The sequence below is a fragment of the Sinocyclocheilus anshuiensis genome, unplaced genomic scaffold (genome assembly GCF_001515605.1).
Source record: "Sinocyclocheilus anshuiensis isolate Anshui unplaced genomic scaffold, SAMN03320099.WGS_v1.1 scaffold188, whole genome shotgun sequence".
NCBI lineage: Eukaryota > Metazoa > Chordata > Actinopteri > Cypriniformes > Cyprinidae > Sinocyclocheilus > Sinocyclocheilus anshuiensis.
The window spans coordinates 645,395-664,775 of record NW_015555768.1 but is presented as its reverse complement, the minus strand read 5'-3'; the positions used below and the strand labels follow the sequence as shown (position 1 = coordinate 664,775).

The 19,381-nt window shown below is 38.0% G+C and overlaps 2 protein-coding genes across 3 annotated transcripts in view; one reads left to right on the top strand and one right to left on the bottom strand.

The window, feature by feature from the left end:
* The window catches only part of LOC107674346 (uncharacterized), a 6,718-nt gene extending 1,663 nt beyond the window's left edge, over nt 1-5,055 (bottom strand). Inside the window, exons 1-8 of the mRNA XM_016468301.1 lie at nt 4,820-5,055; nt 3,885-4,058; nt 3,637-3,794; nt 2,497-2,695; nt 1,474-1,570; nt 1,169-1,340; nt 935-1,084; nt 625-746 (exon numbers count right to left, since the gene is read on the bottom strand). Coding sequence (XP_016323787.1) covers nt 625-746; nt 935-1,084; nt 1,169-1,340; nt 1,474-1,570; nt 2,497-2,695; nt 3,637-3,794; nt 3,885-4,058; nt 4,820-5,055 — 1,308 coding nt within the window. The remainder of the gene's footprint in view (nt 1-624; nt 747-934; nt 1,085-1,168; nt 1,341-1,473; nt 1,571-2,496; nt 2,696-3,636; nt 3,795-3,884; nt 4,059-4,819) is intronic.
* A 2,428-nt stretch (nt 5,056-7,483) lies between these two features.
* On the top strand, nt 7,484-18,344 carry LOC107674345 (methyl-CpG-binding protein 2-like). Of its 2 annotated transcripts, none has more exons than XM_016468298.1 (3): nt 7,484-7,712; nt 12,536-12,895; nt 16,251-18,344. In XM_016468298.1, the coding sequence occupies exons 1-3, from the start codon at nt 7,681-7,683 to the stop codon at nt 17,476-17,478; spliced, it is 1,620 nt and encodes a 539-aa protein (XP_016323784.1). In that variant the 5' UTR covers nt 7,484-7,680; the 3' UTR covers nt 17,479-18,344. The 2 variants fall into 2 exon arrangements, with proteins under 2 accessions (XP_016323784.1, XP_016323785.1); XM_016468299.1 differs by lacking the exon at nt 7,484-7,712 and adding an exon at nt 12,156-12,167.
* Nucleotides 18,345-19,381: the final 1,037 nt, after the last annotated feature.

The following is a 19,381-nucleotide window of genomic DNA, read 5'->3' as shown; positions in this document are numbered from 1 at the left end:
TATATATATAAAACGATGCCTAATATCAGGAAACGATTTAATTTCCATCTATCAAAATAACAAAATCAAATGTCAATGTTCATCATAAGCGTTTATTTATTTTTTTTATAAAATCTGCAATTTTCTGTCACTCTTTGGATGTAGTAAAACACCCACAGATGTAGCAGAAAACATCTGGCTCATGTTTGCATTTTCATCTGTCACGGGCCATATTTCTAACCTTGAAATCAGAATTAGGCCTTCAACGATCAACACCCCAAAATCAAAAATTATTGGAAGCATTTCGTTCAGCAAATATGATGCAGTGTGGTAATTTGTGCAAGGAAAAAGTGAAATTTAAGTTATTTTCTAACAATCTTTTCTACATCCTTTCAAGATGTCTATTCAAAGCCACAAGTCCAAAAAGGAAGAATCTAAAATGAAACAATGCGTTAATGTCAGAGTGATTTTATGAAAGGGGTCAATATCAAGTTCACTGTACTATGAAACACATTCACACCAAAACTTCATCCTAAATTTTTAAAAAAGCTTCTAAAGTCATTTACTAATAATCTTCCTGGAAAGGAACCGCATTATATAAACCTTCTTGTAACATTAATACATATATTAATGTATGCACAGCACCTTATTATCATCCACCAGCACACTGTAGACCGTGACAGAAGACGTCCGTGAACGAGACCCTGATGTACACTGCTGACGTTTCTTCAGGGCTTCTGAGGTGCTTTGTGTCTCATAATGTCTGGCTGATGACAATATAAATTTGCATTGGAAATAGGATGTTAGTTCAACAAATCAGAGCGCTAACTTAAATATTATTGATATAAACTGTGTATCTTTCATAAAACAAATTTACATTATCATCTGAGCTCAGGTCGCCTCCTGAAACATGCAGATCGATTAAAATGTCAACTCTTTCAGAAGCAGCGCTTACTGTCAGGAGACGCAGAGAATGTGGACAGGGCCGCATTCACAACGCTAGAGGGATGCAGAACAACTAAATTGTCATCTCTCTCTTCCCACTGACTCTGGCAACGTTTTTGTCTGGACCTCTTCCATTCATCCACAGATGCCGAGAGACATTCTAGAAGGTATCATATGAAAGATCAAGACCAAATTCTGGAACTAAACCCTTTAAATGTCAAGGTACCTGCTCTCTTGGAGATACCTACTTTTTGCAAGGCCTGCTGAAGATCACAGTGAGTCTCTTTGAGCTCCCTCAGAATTTCAAGACTCTCTCGGCTGATATTCCTGTAGCGCAGAGCGAAGTACAGCAGAACAAGGCATCCAGTTAGAACCATGGTTTTTCTGAGAAGACCAACTGAAAAGGCGATTTTCTCCTATGCAAAAAAGGAAATCTGCAATAAACCATGACTGACAGTATGCGGATTCATTTTTTATTGAATTTTGCTTAAATTCCACACTTTAAACCTAGACAGCACTGACCACTTCAGTATTATGCACTAGTCTTACCATCTGTTGAAAACCATGGTCCTCATTTTCCAAAACCGTCTTACAGATCATCCTTTCGAGGTATACATTCAAAGCCACAAGTCCAAAAAGGAAAAACCTCAAATTAAAACATGATGCATCAATGTCAATCCCTGAGTAATTAAAGGGGTCAATGTGAAGCAAAATGTATTATGAAACACATTCAGAATTTAAATAGCTTCTAAACTGGCTTTTTCTAAATTTGCAAGTTTCTGACGTCAGACAGATGAATAAAGTTGAACATACACACACATGATGCCTACTACGAAACACTCAAACTTCAAAACTTAAGAAAAATACATGAAAAATAAATAAAAAATTAGCTTCTAAGATCTCTTTTTCCAAATTTGTGCAGGTTTCTAATGTCAGACAGATGAATACATTTCAACATATGCACACATGATCCCTTCTATGAAACACACTCAAAAGAAATTAAGTATTAAACTGAAACTAAGCTTTTAAAATGGCTTTTTACAAATTTGTGCAAGTTTCTGATGTAAGACAGATGCATAAATTTGAACATATGCACACTAGTGCCTACTCTGAGGTGGGAAAATCAATCAAACCAGGACTGTTCCTGACTGTGTGTAGCACCTACAACTCTGCACATGGCTAGACACGCTAACAACAAACAGCTAAGATCCCTGATCATTTCAGTCTGATCTTAACAGCCTGAGTGGAACGTTCAGTGTAGATTGTTTTGTGATCATTTCACAAAATAATACAGGCTGTTATTGAAAGATAGGATGGTTAAAAACAATATTGATCTTACAAAAACCACAGCTTGAGAACTGGTGCTTGACTTTTAGCCACATTTCACATGCAAAGAAGAGGTTCACACAGAAATCTCAGAAGAGCAGCAAAAAACTGACCATATAATTTTTTAGAAAAGGTCATGTAAAAGTCATATTTTGGCAGCAAAAACAAAACAAAAACCCTTTTAGCTATTTTTGCATCATCATCCATTCTAGAATCACTCCATTGACTGATCAGGTTTAAACTCACCTTGCTCCAGCTGTGCGCCGGACAGAAGTCAGAAGAAAAGAGGCGCCAAAGCCCAGGGTGTTGTAGAAGAGGGAACTAAACGTGTGCGTTTCAGTCATAATGAAGCTCTGAAGGAAAGCTACACGGTTAAAGATTTCCGCAAATGCCACCTGCTGCTCCTGCACAGAATGCCTCATCTCCGCAAACACATCTCTCAGGCCTGAACATTCAAACAATTTAGCTCAGTGTGGATCACAGCACACATGCACAGAATGAGGTAAAAGACAAGACATTTTGAGGTCAAGCACATACTTCAGTTTGATTGGCATTGATTGCCTCATCTCTACAACATGCAAAAAATAAGATATTTCTGTCAGGCTGAAATTATCTACAAAACAGTCTGAATGGAGCCTGCATGTTAAGTGGTGAATTTCCAGAATAAATTCAACTGCATATGCTTGCATGATCTGACATATAAGTGTGTAAGAGTCAGCGATGAGCTGACAATCTAAATGATAAGAGAGAGGAGGACTGTGACATCTCAACCTGACCTTTGACCTTTACACCTTGGGGCTATAAGTAACTACTAGGGATATATAATATATAGGTACCATATTGGTTATTGGCCAATATTACACATTTTTTAATACTGAATATTTCCGTGTGCATGCTCATTTCCCCAACATTTAAATGACCTTTGCTATAATCTAACACTAATTTAAAGCTAATCTTTTAAAACATGAATTTAATCACTGTAAAATATAATTTTATCAAAACTCAACTTTAAAATGTATTTTATTTTCTATATTTATTTTATTTTCTCCTATCTATCTATCTATCTATCTATCTATATATATATATATGCGTGTGTGAATATTTACAATATTTATAGACTAAATAGTATAGAATTTAATTATCAGAAGAAAAATGTATTAGATGTTTTTTAGTTATCAGTGATAGATCATAACATAAAATAATTATTGGCTTATTGTATCAGCCAGAATTTCAACATTCTAGTAGCATTCTTACATGAGCTTTTCTCATTTTAAATAAATGTATATTTTAACATTTTATTGCTAAAACTTTCACTATCAGTGATTCTAAACCAGGTATCATACTTCAATAAGCATACTCCCTTCTATTTTATATATTGACCAACACCTTGAGTTGAGTCCTGCAGGGTGCTCTTGAGCTCCTCTCCATTACGAAGGATGCTTTCCTGGGATTTGAGCGCGGCACTTTGGACCACGATCAGATCTTCTGCCATTCGCTGGGTGGAGGCCAACTGCTCCGCAACCCCCGCTGAACTCTCAGTCAACCTGAAACACAGATGAAAATCGGCTCACATTAATATTTTATGCACATAAATACCTTTCATATATGAAATATGCATCTAGGGACCTTTGTACCTGTGAATGGTGTTCTCAGATCTTTGTTGCCAGCGCTCACTCTGTAAGTAATGACATATACTGTGTGCATGGGTAAAACACTCAGTGTAGGTGTTGAAGGCCACAGGATCCATGTCTTGGGTGCAGGTTTTGACATCACTCTCTTCAGGGCACTCTGGGAAACTACGACCCGACCTGCAGAACACAGGGAATATTTAATGCTGAATAAAGTCATAACACTTCGCCTAAACTAGTTCTCATCTGGTTTGTTCAGATACGGTCATTGACAGCAAAGAAAAAATGATGTGAAATGTAATTAATAAAAAATAATGTTAATGAAAATAAAATGCAAATAATGCATTTTTAATATACTGAGTAAAATGAAGCCATATTAACACATTAAGCCATATTTATTATTGATTAATACAGACACTTGCTGTTGTTTTAAATAAGATAGACAGGTAGATAGATTCTAAGACTGATGATACACGGGGCAACTTTTTGAGCAATTTTGCCAGCCAACTTTTTTTGAGCAATGTTGCTTGGGCACTTTCCCATTAAGAATGGGTAACAAAGTTCTATCTGAATACTTTAGATCAGTCATGAGCCCTGTGCCTCACCTGGTTGCCCGTTGATGACAACATTGCTCAAAAAGTTGCCTCATGTATCATCAGCCTTAAGTCCTGATGCAAATGTAATTGAGAGCCACTGGTCTAAACAGTAGTGAAAAACGTCTTCCCCACTGGGTAAAAGAAAAAACTGTTTACACTAAGACAAACTGGTTCGCTGGTCTCCCGGTCTGGTCTGTCAGGGGGGTTGGACTCTAGTCAGAATGGGTGACCAGCTGAACACCAGCTCGGCCAGGCTGGAAGATCATTGTAAACCACTGAAGACCAGCGAACCTTACGCTGCTTCCACCTGTTTTTCAGCTGATTCCAGTAAAATGAGCTGTTGACCTTTGCAGGTGGCAGTACGTGAAGGACAAGGCGATCTTGCTCTGCACATCATCACTGAACTCTTTGCAGCTCGACTGTATTTTCTCCCGCGCTCGAGACCAACACTGGCCATAACGCGGCTGCTGTGACAATTCACGCGCTCGCTGCAATTCAACGCGGCCCTTGTCCTCCGAACTTCTGTCGCTACTCACGGCACAGACAACAACGGCGATGGCCAAAAATGCCGTGGCCCACATTACAGACCGAGAGGAGTTGTTGAACACACAACAAAAGTGATTAAAAAAAAAAACAGGCAAACCTTCAATCAGTATTGTATGACTAATACAACAACACACCACGCGCACCACGCCAGCGTTCAGTTTCAATTTTGTTCTGCCCACAGGCTGGAGAATGGGTGGATGTGGCCTCGGGTTTTTTGCATGTTGTTGTGGAGTAGATGAGTAGATTAGATACGCACCCAATCAAATCCATGTATTTTACTGTATGCTTTGCATTATGTTTAACGTTTTCAGAACTTGATGCACTACAACAGATTCATTTCAATCAATTTTCTTCCTTTTTTAGGTTTTCAGAACCATATAATTAATAAAGATAATTAGTTTCTTACAAATATACACTACCGTTCAAAGGTTAGTTAGGTTGGTAATGTTATGGTTTATGCTCACCAAGGCTGCATTTATTTGATCAAAAATACAATAAAAACAGTAATATTGTGAAATATGTACTATTTCAGCAGCCATTACTGCAGTCTTCAGTGTCGCATGATGCTACAGAAATCATTTTAATATGATGATTTACTGTTAAAAAACATTTCTGATTATTCGAAAACAGTTGTGCTGCTTTATATTTTTGTGGAAAACACATTTCTTAAGGATTCATTAATGAACAAAGTTTTTTGTACATTTATTTTTGTAATTAATGTATCCTCACTTAATAAAAATAGACATATTAATTCATTTAAAAAAATCTTATTCATTTAAAAAAATGTTTGTTAAATTTTTTTTTTTGCATAGCCACAGTTTTACTACAAATATCATGGTTAAACTTTGTGTAGCAAAACTCTAGTTTCCAAAGTTGGGCGTTGCTTGTGATTTTCAAGGGTGTAGAATTTAGTTGGGATGCTATGACATGGCTCTGATATATCACTCCAAGGTAGGTTTGATTTTGCCATCGCATTGGTAGGGACGTAACAGCAGACGACAGACATTTAATTGTATGATCAAAATTATTGCTAGGGACAATTTAGTAGTTGCTAGATATTGGTAGGGACATGTCCTTAGCATCACTACTAAATTCTACACCCTTGTATCACTCTATCACTACTTTTTTGTCTCTTCCAGGCAGGGTCAGAAATTAAGCAGTGTTTGGTGCAAAAATGCTATCGAAAATGACAAAAAATACCTCAGTTTTAAAATATAGGGCCGTTTATTTTTTATCTGTTATCTAACATTGTACATATTTTATTTTATATTCTATTCTAAGCCTATCTATAGTGATGGGCCTTAGTATAGATTTAGTGCCTCCGAAGAAATTGTAGCTGTCAGATTTATTCTGTTTTCGCTGTTTCAGATGCGAGTGTTGTTGAATACCCAAGCAAGTGTTTTTTGATTGCAGGAGGATGGGAGACTAAAATAAGCTCAACTGAATAGAAGGAAAACATTCTCAAGAACTCCAATCCAAACACATAAAAATCTCACCATGTAACATATGGATTGGACAATTATTTAAAATGCAAATGGCAGAGTTTTTATTGAGTCATGGCATTTGCATTTGATGTTGATTCAGTTTTAAAGGTAAAGGTTACATAAATGTGCATTTCTTTAAATGTCTTTCTTTTCTGCTTTCTGCCAAGTCTGTGAATATACCTTTATCTGTGGGCCTGTAAGCAAAGACATGGGACATCCCCAATAGTACTCTCATCTCCTCCTTTTCTTACCTCATTATCGCATTCATGTGTCAAAAGAGGAAGTTGGGAAAAAAATAAATTACAAATGTCAACCTTGCAAATGTCACCTCACAGCACTTGTTGATTGCTCTCAGCTGGACTGATGAAAATGTCAATGTGAAGCAAAATATGTAATTGAAGAAAGTAACAATTGCACAACATATGAGATTCACTGGCATAAAGAGCCTTATTCTTGCTTGTTCAGGTTTGTGATTTAGATCAATAGAAATAACAAACAAACAAACAAGCAAATCAAAATCAAAAATGGATTCAAAAATCAAAGTGCCAAATGCTTTTTAAAAATGCAATTTAAAAGGGCATTTTTTAAATATTCAAACAATGTATAATTGCTGTTTTTCCAATTATTGTTTTAAACTTTTTTAAAGACTTTTAAAAGAATAAATGTAAAAATAAATTAAAAATATAAGTAAATTAAATTCAACTGTAAAGTCTATTTAATTTTTTTTGTTCATTTACATACAGTATATATATATATATATATATATATAATCAAATGTATTTTTTATTTATTTAAAGTGACACTCATAGTCTTCCACAGACCTGTTTGAAAAGGGTGTTTATACATTTTATATACCTGAAAACACATTCACAAACTTGACATGGATTTATCTGAGAGAAACAGGACTTTGTCACAGAATGGAATAATACAGTTATGCACTATTATTCTGGTGTGCAATGCAGCTCTCCTCGCCCTGGACGTTGTTTCCCTCTCTGGTTATCCACTTCTTAGCTCTCGCGAGAACGTACGCGCTATACCCCCTTTCCCTTCCACCCCACCTCTCGCGAGATCTCGCGTCCGAAGGATGGTGTTGTGTTAGAGGCAGTGGGGAGAAGGGTGAGGGGTATCCACAAAGATGTTGCGTGATTTTTTGGAGATTTATTTATTTAAATAAAAATGGCCGCCGCAGAGAGCGGGGAGGAGAGACTGTAAGTGTGAACCGCATCCATTCCCATTGTCACGGATTCCAATGTCAGGCGTCGCGAGCGGCGATGGCGTCGGTTTTGATCGTCGCTGTGATATTTTGTCAAGCAGGCTTAGGCTGAGGGCTGAGGGGGGGAATGTTAGCCGGGCTAGCCCGCGAAGGCGTTGAGAATACGTCACTCGCATTTCTCCCGCTCTTTTTCCACGATCAGCGGACACTTTGTGCGCCACGAGAACCGCGCGCTTAAGCCCAGTGTGTGTTCGGTGTCCTTTTCTGACGTTACTTCAAAAACTCTTCTGAAATCTAGAGCGAAAGGCAGCCTGGGGGTTTGGACGCACGCGGTTTGTTTTGCTGATATTCGCGGCTCTTTCGCGGAAATGTTAAGGCGCTCCCGTGTCGTTTAATTCCAAGCCTCTCTAGCTGTCAAAAACAGCAGACTGAAGTAAGTTAGCTTGCTTGTGGCGCTGCAGGAAAAGGCAGGGGACCGAAATGAGATTTGCTCTAGATAGATCTGCCTGTCCTGGCGTGGAATGGCTTGACTAAGTGCTTAGAAATGAGGTTAAGATGCGTTTTAGCCCAATGCAATGGTGTGCTGTGTGGGTAGCTGTGCATCATCAGGTACCAAGTTTGCATATGCATGCAAGTTGGCCAGTGTGCTAACGTTATTTCTCTGCCTGATGTCACCGTGCGTGTCTCTTGTGTTGTTATTGCTGCTCGTTTTGACCCTGCAGCATGCAAACCATATAACTCCAGGTGCAAAACACACTCGTTTTTCTCGCGTCACTGAAATAGATAGTGTGCTTGCTTTAGCAATGCACAAGGCACTCCCATGTGAGAGCAGACTGGTGATATTGTTGCGCTGACTTCCGGTAGCCCGCTAACGGATCTAGCAGCATAATATTTGTGTATGTGTGTGTGTGTGTGTGTGTGTGTGTGTGTGTGTGTTTGTGTGTGTGGTCGACCGCAGGGGGATTTGCACAAACTGAGTGACATGCAAGACACTGCTTCATGTCTTCTGCACACACTTGTGACATGTCTCGAAGGCTGAACTTGCATCCTGTGCAATTTACTAGATTGACTAGTACTGGCTAGATGAAATACTTAGTTTGCCAGCTGTGGAAGATTGCTATTTTGAATATTTGTTGTGAATTTAATTTGGTCACTAAAATGTTGTTTGGAAAATACACTGAAAAAAACCAGGAAACAATTGTCACTCAGAAAGGTGCAGAGAATGGCAAGTAACACATCGAATTACACATTACATTTTGAAGTAGAACAACTAAAATAGTATTTCCTGGTAAAACACAGTCCAGTAATCTTTGTTTTATTTAAATATTTTATTTAAATCAGTTTTTACAGTGTGGGGCAAGTTGAACTTTCATCATCGTGAGTCAAAAGGAAGTTCAAATAAACACGTTACGATCTTTCCGTCTCTGGTTTTCCGATGTCTTTTCAAAGACGGTTGTTCATTATGGTTAAACATGATCCTAGATTGTCCAACATGGTATAATTGTTCGTATTTTATAAGATTACATACGAGGAGCTGTCTAATGCACATATTCATTGATTTCCAGCAGAGGTTCAAGGCCTTCGCCGCCTCCTATAAAGCTCCTACTTAGTACTAAATTGAACAGTCAACGTTCACAATAAAAACTTGATTATGACCAATACCAATTAGCTTTCATTATGGTTCTTTAATTGACTTGCCCCAACAAAGTCGTGGCTTAAAGAAAACTTAGGAGTGGCTGGTATTCATTTGCATTCATTTCATAAATTTGTAGTTCATGCATAAGGTCACATCTATAAATTTTTCCATGGCTAACAAACAGAATATCTCATCTACGCCAAATGAAACTGTTTCTGCCCTAGCAATCATTTCATGGAGCATGCAACACATGCTGAAGTTGTAAATTAATAAATGTGAATGCATAGCAAAATTTTAAATAAAAATACATATATAAATAAGGCAAATTGTATATATTTGGTCATGTGACTGGATTTTCCTAGATTTTTAATAACTTAATCGTCTTTAACTCATTTTAGGTGGTGCTGCATTGTGGATAATTTTACAAATATTGATGAAATGCAAATATTCCATGTAGTTTCTCATTTAACATGAAGTCATAAAAGTTGTGTGCATAACATGTATGCAAAATGTATTAAAAAATGCATTTGAATTGATTTTGAATGGGGTTGTGCAAGTCACAATGCAGGATGTGAACTTCCCAAAAATGTTTTATGTCAGAATTAACATATTTGTCCAGCTAAAGTGATGAATTGATGCAGGTTTTGACTAAAATGATGATGACTTTCTTGGATGGTTTAATAACAAAGTAATTGTAGAAATGTATATTCACTTGCTCTTCAAAAGATATAAATCAAGAAGTCAAGTGAATGTCACTGAGGATGTAGTGCAGTCTGTAGAAGTTTGGGTTTATTAGTTAAAACCTTAGAAGTTCATTCTTTTATACTTATTTTAGTGTTTTATTTAAAAGTCAAGTGGAAACCAATTTCTTTTTTTTCTTTTTTTGATCCTGGCTGGTTGAAGGATTCTTTATCTCATGCTGTCACTCCTCTTTTATGTGCCACCAAGAATTTAAATCATATTCAGAGTTGCCAGAACCTCAACATAACTACTCATCCCATGAAACGTTGTGATGCAATTGTTTTTAAAAATGTGAAAACTAAAACTGGTGGATTTTAAGCAAAACAGCATTACATTCTAAATTATGTTCATTGCAGGATATTCATATACAGTATATGGAAATAAGTAGTTTGAGACTTGGGAGGCAGACTTGATTGTTATTTGCAGTGCATTTTAAGAGTGAGCAGTCACTTCAGAACTATTTTTGCCATGATTTTCATTTCTAAATAAATGTTTTGGTGTGTATCTCATTTTTGGATTATGGATACCATAGGTTTTCACTGGGAATTTGACTGTTAAGCTTCTTTTTTTTTTTTTTTTTTTAAGAAACCGTTTTAAGTTAAATAGTTTATATTAAGCAACTTCAAAAAAGTAAGTTTTCACTGACTTCTACAGAAGCATATATGATATGATCACTTAACAGTCTTTGAGCTCTTAAAACTTTTATGTTATTTTTAAAAATTTAAGTTCTCTGTTTTGAAAATGTGATTTCTGCTTCTGAAACCCAACTGTTGCGCTCTACTAAAGTTTTAAAACCGGTGAAAATGCATGATGGGAAATGGTAGCTCAGGGTTTATAGTGCAAATTAAATATTCTAGCTATACTTATTAGGGCTGCACGATTATGACAAAAATCATAATTGTCGATTATTCCTTTGAAATTGTAATTGCGATAATTAATTTACGATTAAATGAATGATGTTTACACCTTTGTTTGAAGCAAGTGCATGCCATATTTTTATATGAAAATAAACAAGCTGAAAACACTAACTGAAAAACTTTTATTGCTTTTCTATAGTATTAAGCCTCAAATGTCAACTATACATCGGATTGGTTTCTCTTGAAATAAAAAGGTAAAAATATGCATGGTATTATAATGTTATACTAAAACTAAAATTAAAACAATGGAAAACCCCTTAAGATAACATGAAAGAAAAAAAAGCATCTTAAGCATGCAAAATAACATAAGTGGACTTTGAACGATTAATTGCTGCTTTGAACGATTATGTAATTGTGGCATCTGTAATTGCGATTAGAAATTCGATTAATTGTGCAGCCCTAATACTTAATATGCATGCTAAGTACAGCATATATACTCATAAAGTAGCTAAATAGAAGTTTGTAAGATAAGTCATTGTAAGATAAAAAAAAACAAAGTAACTATTCGTTCAGCTTTCTACCTGGTAAATTTTGTGGTTGTTTTCATCGCTTGACTTCACCTACTGTCATTGAAAGTGACAACATTTGAACATGTGGGATCTGTTACAGTCTCCACCCTGATAGAGTAACTCTAAATGTTAAGAAAATCTAAAAAATGTGTCATTTAATTCAGTCTGGCTGTGAAAGTTTTGTAAACTGAGACAAGGCAAGAAGCATTGCAAGACGACTGAAGAAAAAGTTCAAAATAAGTAGGCAGCATATTTTGGTAGTTATTTTTTGCACTTAAATCTCTGTTTTTCTTTGCTGTAGATATGGAAATGACGTTCACAATGTATAAGTGTTTTATTGCGATCTGATGTTTTTATGGGCGAAATATTTTGTTTGTTGTTCATTACTCAAACACCAAACTGCCATGTGGTCATGATGACAAAAGCATACGTTTTTAGAGTAATCTACCAATTAGGTCTAAGGCAAATTAAGTTGATCACTAACCTCTTTTGTAAAAATGACAAGGAGTTTGTTGTCGCTTTGATCGACGAGCCACAGACAAGTGGGAAATTCCTCCGTCCTCTGAAGACTCAATGATTCAACCTCCACGTCAAGGTTTTGCTTGACACAGGCCTTTCGACACCTCCAGGGTGATTTCCATGTGTCTGTAAGCAGAGTAGAAATCAAATTGAACGTGTTTCTCCTGATGTTACGAAATAGACACATCCTAGACTCAGGTTTCACATGATGTCTAAAGATGTTAAGGTGCAAACTGCATCAGTTTATTTGGTTAACCGAGTCTTATGCTGACACTTCAAATTCAGGCCACATCTTGCCTGCTCTTTGGTGGTATTTAATAGAGCTTGTGTGATCTGAAAATGAGCATGCTTTGAAGCCAAAATATTGAATTTATGATGGCAAACGCAGCACAGTTAAAAAAAAATACTTCATTTAGACAAGCGGTTGACTTGAATACGGACCCGTAAGACTGTCATCCTATCTCAGTGTGCCACTTATTTCTTGTGTTGTCAGCAGAGGTGTGGACAAGAATGAAGACCAGGAGGGTTCAAAAGACAAGACGCAGAAGCAGAAGAAAAACAAAAGGGAACGGCAAGATGTGGAAAAACTCGAGGCCACAGTGTCTGTTCCTCCACAGCCGCCCCTCCTTACGCAGGGGGATGTTGGACAACAGACAGAGGCAGGGAAGTCTGAACCCACTGACCCTGAAGTTGGAGCTGCTCCAGAATCTTCCGCATCGGCCAAGCAGCGGCGTTCCATCATTCGGGACAGAGGCCCACTGTATGACGACCCTTCACTGCCTCAAGGTTGGACGCGCAAGCTGAAACAGCGCAAGTCGGGGCGATCCGCTGGAAAATTTGATGTCTACCTGATCAAGTTAGTACAAGTTACAGGAAGTTAGTAGAGTTTTGAGAGCAACTGTGATGAAATTTGTTTCGTAATACTGCATCCAAATGACACACATGCAACAAATCAATCATTATTAAAGTTAAGTTATTGTGTTTGGAGAGTCTTTGACTGCTAATTAAAAGGGACGGCATGCTGCTACGCAACAAAACTAAACCTGTTAACACTGGAAGTACCAGTTAGGGCCTCATTTCTGATGTGCTATATTCCCTGTTTACATATGGTTACATATATCATGAATTATTTATTTGAATCTTGTTTGTTATATACCTCTGTCCATTACGTCAAAGCTAGCTTGTGATGTTTTTGGTCGCTGGCTTACGAATTTAAATAATCTTTTATTTCTCACCATATTTACAGTGGTGTGAAAAAGTGTTGGCCCCCTTCCTGATCATTTGTGAATAATGGCTCTCACTGTGGTTCGCTGGAGTCCCAAAGCTTTAGAAATGGCTTTATAACCTTTTCCAGACTGATAGATCTTAATTACTTTCTTTCTCATTTGTTTCTGAATTTCTTTGGATCTCGGCATGATGTCTAGCTTTTGAGGATCTTTTGGTCTACTTCACTTTGTCAGGCAGGTCCTATTTAAGAGATTTCTTGATTGCGAACAGGTGTGGCAGTAATCAGGCCTGGGTGTGGCTAGAGAAATTGAACTCAAGTGTGATAAACCACAGTTTTAACAGGGGGGCAAACACTTCTTCACACAGGGCCATGTAGTTTTGGATTTTTGTTTTCCCTTAATAATAAAAACCTTCATTTAAAAACTGCATGTTGTGTTTACTTGTGTTATCTTTGACTAATATTTAAATTTGTTTGATGATCTGAAACATTAAAGTGTGACAAACATGCAAAAAAATAAGAAATCAGGAAGGGGGCCAACACTTTTTCACACCACTGTATATGTAGTTTTAACATGTAAAATTGTTTTAGCCCATACGAAGTCAGTTTTATACTGATGTTTTGAGTAAGAAACTTTCTCAATTTATTGTCGTTAAAGTCTTAAGGCCCGTTCACACCAAGGATGACATCGATAAAGTTTTAAAATTCGTTCTTAATTTAAAAGAATAGCAGAGTCCACACCACACTAGTCTACAATGATAACATCACAGAGAACAATATAGTTGGAACTACTTTAAAAATGAATGATAAAAACATAGACAGCCAATCAGAATCCATCCAGCTTTACAGAGCTCGAGCATTTAAAGTGGCAGACGACATAAATGTAGCATTTATGTAGTCATGAAAAACCTGGAAAAGTCATGGAATTTTAAAACGGCAATTTGCAGGCCTGGAAAAGTTTTGGAAAAATGTTGAAACCCAGAAATTTTTGGAAAAGTCGTGGAAATGTATTTCACAAATCGCTGTGTAATAGAATATATTTTTGAATCAGATCCTGAATTTCGTTGTAGGATCGCGCATATATCGCCTAGTTTTACTCATTCCCGCAGGTTTCGCGTTTATAATGCGGGAAATTCCCGCAAACATTTATTTAATATAGCATGTAGGTTAGGTGTAAATTAATCCGCACAGAATATCGGATCAAATCAGTCATATGAAAACAGCAAGAGTGAGTCAGAGGTATCTCGTCTTCTCTCTTTCACTCTCTCAAAACGGCTTCACATCAGCGCATCTCGCCTACACTACAAAAGAGCTGCTGCATGCTGCGATGCGAGATTTTTGCTCGCGTTTCGGGACAGTTGACAGAATTGTCACTTGCTTAATCGGGCCAGTGTTGCATCAGCACAAAACAGTATCATTTGCACATCTTTTTAACTCTTTTTAAACCATTCGGTACTTGCGCGCTCCAGTCAGATCCAAAGCGCGCACACATAAAGCCGCATCAAACACCTCGCGAGTTCCAAATTTAGTTATTTTTCCGCACCTTATTGCGATTAAGCGGCCAAATACACACAAAATTATGTCAAAATGCCCGTCCTGGCGAGTATCCTCATAAACAGTAGGTTTTGTTTTAAGTGAATGTAAGCAGTTGTTGTGAATCAGTATATTGGATCCGTGTGGTCGGTCTTAAAGAGACAGCAGCCTAATAAAGCTGTGCCGTCAGTCATTAAATTTTATCGAAAGACAAAAAATAAAAGGATCAATCACTGCTCTTGACTAAATAACTTTTGTAACTAATTTATGGATTAATCTGTTTTTAATTTACAATTTATTTCTGTACCTGAATACTAGGCTACTTGTTTAGACCTAAAGGGTTTCCTAAATGAAATTCAGGTCCTGAGTTTAGTTGATAATATTGGTTAAATAAATTATAATATTCAGTGATGTGATATGTTTTCTGCATGGAGTAACCTCTGGCACATTCGTAGCTTGTACTTATTATTAAAACAAATAGAAAGTAAAGAAGTAGCATTAATAGTCATTAAATTTGAACATAGATTTTTCTTCTTATTTTACATGTATTCTTGCTAAATAATTAAACATTAGGTCATTAATATTGTCTCAAAAGTCATGGAAATTTATTGGTAAAAATGTGTACGAACCCTGTAAACAGAGCGTTATCATGCTCTGGTGTGGACGCTAATCTAGTTATTGTTCTCGAAGTGAGCGGCCTTTTAATCACATTTGTCTGAGGTGGCGTGTCACTGGTCGCTTCCAGTGTAAGACATGAGCTTGTGTAACAGGTCCCAACAATATTTGAAGCACAACTCAGTGGTTGTTCAGTAAATCTAAATTACATGTATAGAGAGAGTTGTGCATTACACTAGTCGGGCTCGCAGAGATTAGTCTTTAGATTAGATTTCTAAGATTTTTTGTATGGCTAATTCAATGTTGTCAAGTGTATTTTTCTGCCAAACAATTTGACATAATGAATAAGTGTGCATGCTGTTCAACACTGACCGATGTGTCACAGTTACCACTGTCTTTTTTTCTTTGATTTCATTTTACTCTTATTAAAAGGAGCTTAATAAAAGATAAATGTGAAATCAAAGAAAATATTTGTATTTGGTCTACAGGTTTGTATGATTTACTTCCCGCACCAGTTTTTCTTCTTCTTTGATATCACTCTTTATTATAAGGTGCTTAAATAAATTAAATTGAAATCCAAGAAAATATTCATATTTGGACCACAGGTCTGTATGATTTACTTCCCTGTAACACAAATTTTTTTTTTCTTTGATTTCATTTTTATTAAAGAATAAATGTGAAATGCAAAAAACTTTTTTTTATTTGGACTGCATGATTTACATGTATGATTAAAAATTATAATTTAGCACAGATACACTTTCTCAAATTCTCAAATTGTTTTCTCAGAATTACAGTCTTCAATATGTATAATACAAAATATATTGATTTTATTTTTCAGCCCAGAAGGGAAAGCCTTCCGTTCCAAAGTGGAGCTCATGGCATACTTCCAAAAGGTGGGTGATACCACTACAGATCCCAATGACTTTGATTTCACAGTCACGGGCCGAGGGAGCCCCTCTCGCAGAGAAAAGAGACCACCAAAGAAGCCTAAAGTGGTCAAACCTTCTGGTCGCCGGAGGGGTCGGCCCAAAGGCAGCGGCAAGGTACGGCAGGCCACAGAAGGGGTGGCAATAAAGCGTGTCATCGAAAAGAGTCCAGGAAAACTCCTTGTAAAGATGCCCTTTGTGGCTCCCAAAACTGAACCAGGGGCTCCAGTGGTGCAAGCGGCAGTTGCCAAAGTGCGCCGAGGGCGCAAGCGGAAATCAGAACTGGAACCGCCGAGCACCCCCAAAAAACGTGGCCGCAAGCCAGCAGCTGCTTCACAGTCGGTGGTGGGGACGGGTTCAGTCGCTGCATACACGGCCGCGGCCATTCTCACCGCCGAGGCCAAGAAAAAAGCTCAGAAGGAGTCTTCCGTAAAGCCTGTTCAGGAGAGGGCGCTTCCCATCAAGAAACGCAAAACTCGAGAGACTTTAGAGGAGTTGGAAGGATCCACCACCTCCACGACGGAGACGTTTGTACCGGGGATAGCAAAACGACTGACTGCATCAACTGTGACCCCTACAGGGGAGGAGGTAGAAACGGGACAGAAGTCTCACAAGCATCCCGGCCGGAAGCACAAAGAGGCGTCCACCGATCCGGGGAATGGCAGCAGCAGCAGCGGGACGGCAACCAGCGGCAGCGGCAGCGGACCGAAGAGTCACAAGAAGAGAGATCATCGAGGGCAGCACTTTAAACACCACCACCATCATCACCACCACCAACACCACCATCTGCAGGCCATGCCGCCCTCCACCTACACTCCGCAGGCTCACCAGCTCTCCCTGGGTCACTCCACACAAGGGGGGCCGCCTGCGACAACGGAAAACGAACCCCAGGACTTGAGCACCTCCAGGCCCAAAGCGGAACATGTGGCCTGCCGGGAGGAAGCGAGAACTGATAGCTCCTCGAGCAGGGACGCTCAGAACGCAAGCAAGATGGCCTCCTCTGACCTGAGAGGGCAGCAGACGACTGTGACGGGGGATGGCAAGGAGCTGAGAGACATTGTTCCTCCCTCCGCCGTTCCGAGGCCGAGCCGAGAGGAAACAGTCGAGTCCCGGACACCAGTGAGCGAGCCAGTGAGCTGACTGACTAAGTGACGGATCGGGAGCGCTTTTGCGTGCAAAGAGTTGGAGGCGGTCGCAGCAAGACGAGTGGTTTTTTGTTCTTTTTTACTGAGGAAAAAAGAAAAAGGAAACAAAAACGTAAACGTACTTATACAAAAGGCAGCTGTTGTGTCTCGTTCTCTCTGTGGGTTGGACGCGGGGCGATAATTCTTTTGCTTCCGGATGAATTCTCTGCTAATCTTTATCTTTATGGTTTCCTTTTATTTCCCACTATATCTTTGTATTAGTATATCTTAGCACTCACCTAAACCAGTTATTCCTTTGTCAGAGCTTGTAGGAAGTAGAAACACACTCAAGTGGTAATGGATGCACAACTCACATGCCATAGTTGTCGTAAAGCGAAACTTTCCGATCAAAGATGCTCTCAAAAGTACTAACATGCAGCATAGTCATGTCATCTCAACCCTAGAAAAAAGGTGTCCTATCAGTGTGTTCTTCCTTTTGTGTCTAAAACGAAGGGGCAAATCCGACGGCAAGCTGAAGAACAAAGGGCCACATTTCCGATCTCCACCTTCCCATTTGAGTCGAACGCAACTGTTGCAGCATCATCACCTTTGAAATAAGACGCTAGCTTAACTCTGACAGAAAAGAACTTCCTAGTTGTGGGTTCGTGCCAAGCTGACATTTCCAGTCTGTTGACCTGTGAAGATCAATTGAATTTGGAAGCAGTATTTCCTTTTGAGTTGTTGGTATTTTTAGTGCACATGTCTATTCATTATCAGTAGTTTGGTTAACCTAATCACCAGTTTCGGAGGTGCCTGAGAAAATGCAACTAGAGTGGAAAGCTCTATTTTTCATTTTCTCTGGTGAGGGAGATAAAGCACAAATGTATTTGTTAGGGAATATTGAAAGCACAGTCCAGTGTAGCATCTGAAGTTGATGTCAACTCGCGTAAAAGAATACGAGAAAAGGAATTTGTTATGTTTACCTGCTTTTTTCCATGAAGTACAATTTAAATAGTGGCCTTGTGTTCTTACGACACAAATCCCTAACAAAAAAAGCATACAGTTTCAAATGTAGCTTTTGGTTTTATCGTGTGGTTATAGAGCTGCTGTTCTAAAAACGTTTCTGACGGAAAAGTTAATAGATGGCTACATTTATATAATGTCTTGTCAGGCTGTAGTTGTGTCAAATGCATGGGTTGCTGATGTTTGCGTGCTTTGCGTGCTATTTATTCTAGTACTCCGACATTGTCTTTCTTGTACATAAAGGTTTATAAAGCCAGGTTCAGCACTGATGATGAGGGTTAAATGTTATAGATACATAAATATTTTGAATGATGAGTATTATGAAACATTACTTGGCAACAAATGAAAGAAAATCTTGCATACATTGTACAACACCATGCAATCATGAATAGTTCTATTAGTTTTCTAAAGTCTACTTTTTCAAAATGACAAAGAATATTTGCAATCAGAAAGGAGGACACCAAATCACGGCTTTGTGCATAAAGTTGTTAGAGATTTGACATACTGAAGATGTCTTGGTAATTAATTTGTTTGTACCTTTGAGGTGAAACGTAATCCTAAGGAAATCCTGAACCAAAACTGAGGAAGTTCTTCTTTGTTGATTATGTAAAATTAGGATTTTACAGAAAATATACAGCACTTTTTCTGTTTCATTTTTGGTTCTTCTTCTAGATGAAATGCACCTTACTTTTAAAACACTTTCACAGAATTGAATATTGGAATTGTGAGAAGCATACCAATTTATTTGCATATATTTTTCTGGTTAGCCTTGCACAGACTTCTGTTTCATGTCCTGAGGTAACTTTCTTCAGATGTGTGTCAGCATAGAATGCATGTTCAGTGTTGTTATAAAGAGCCATTCTGTTGCTTAGATTTGCTTTTTCTGTACAAATACC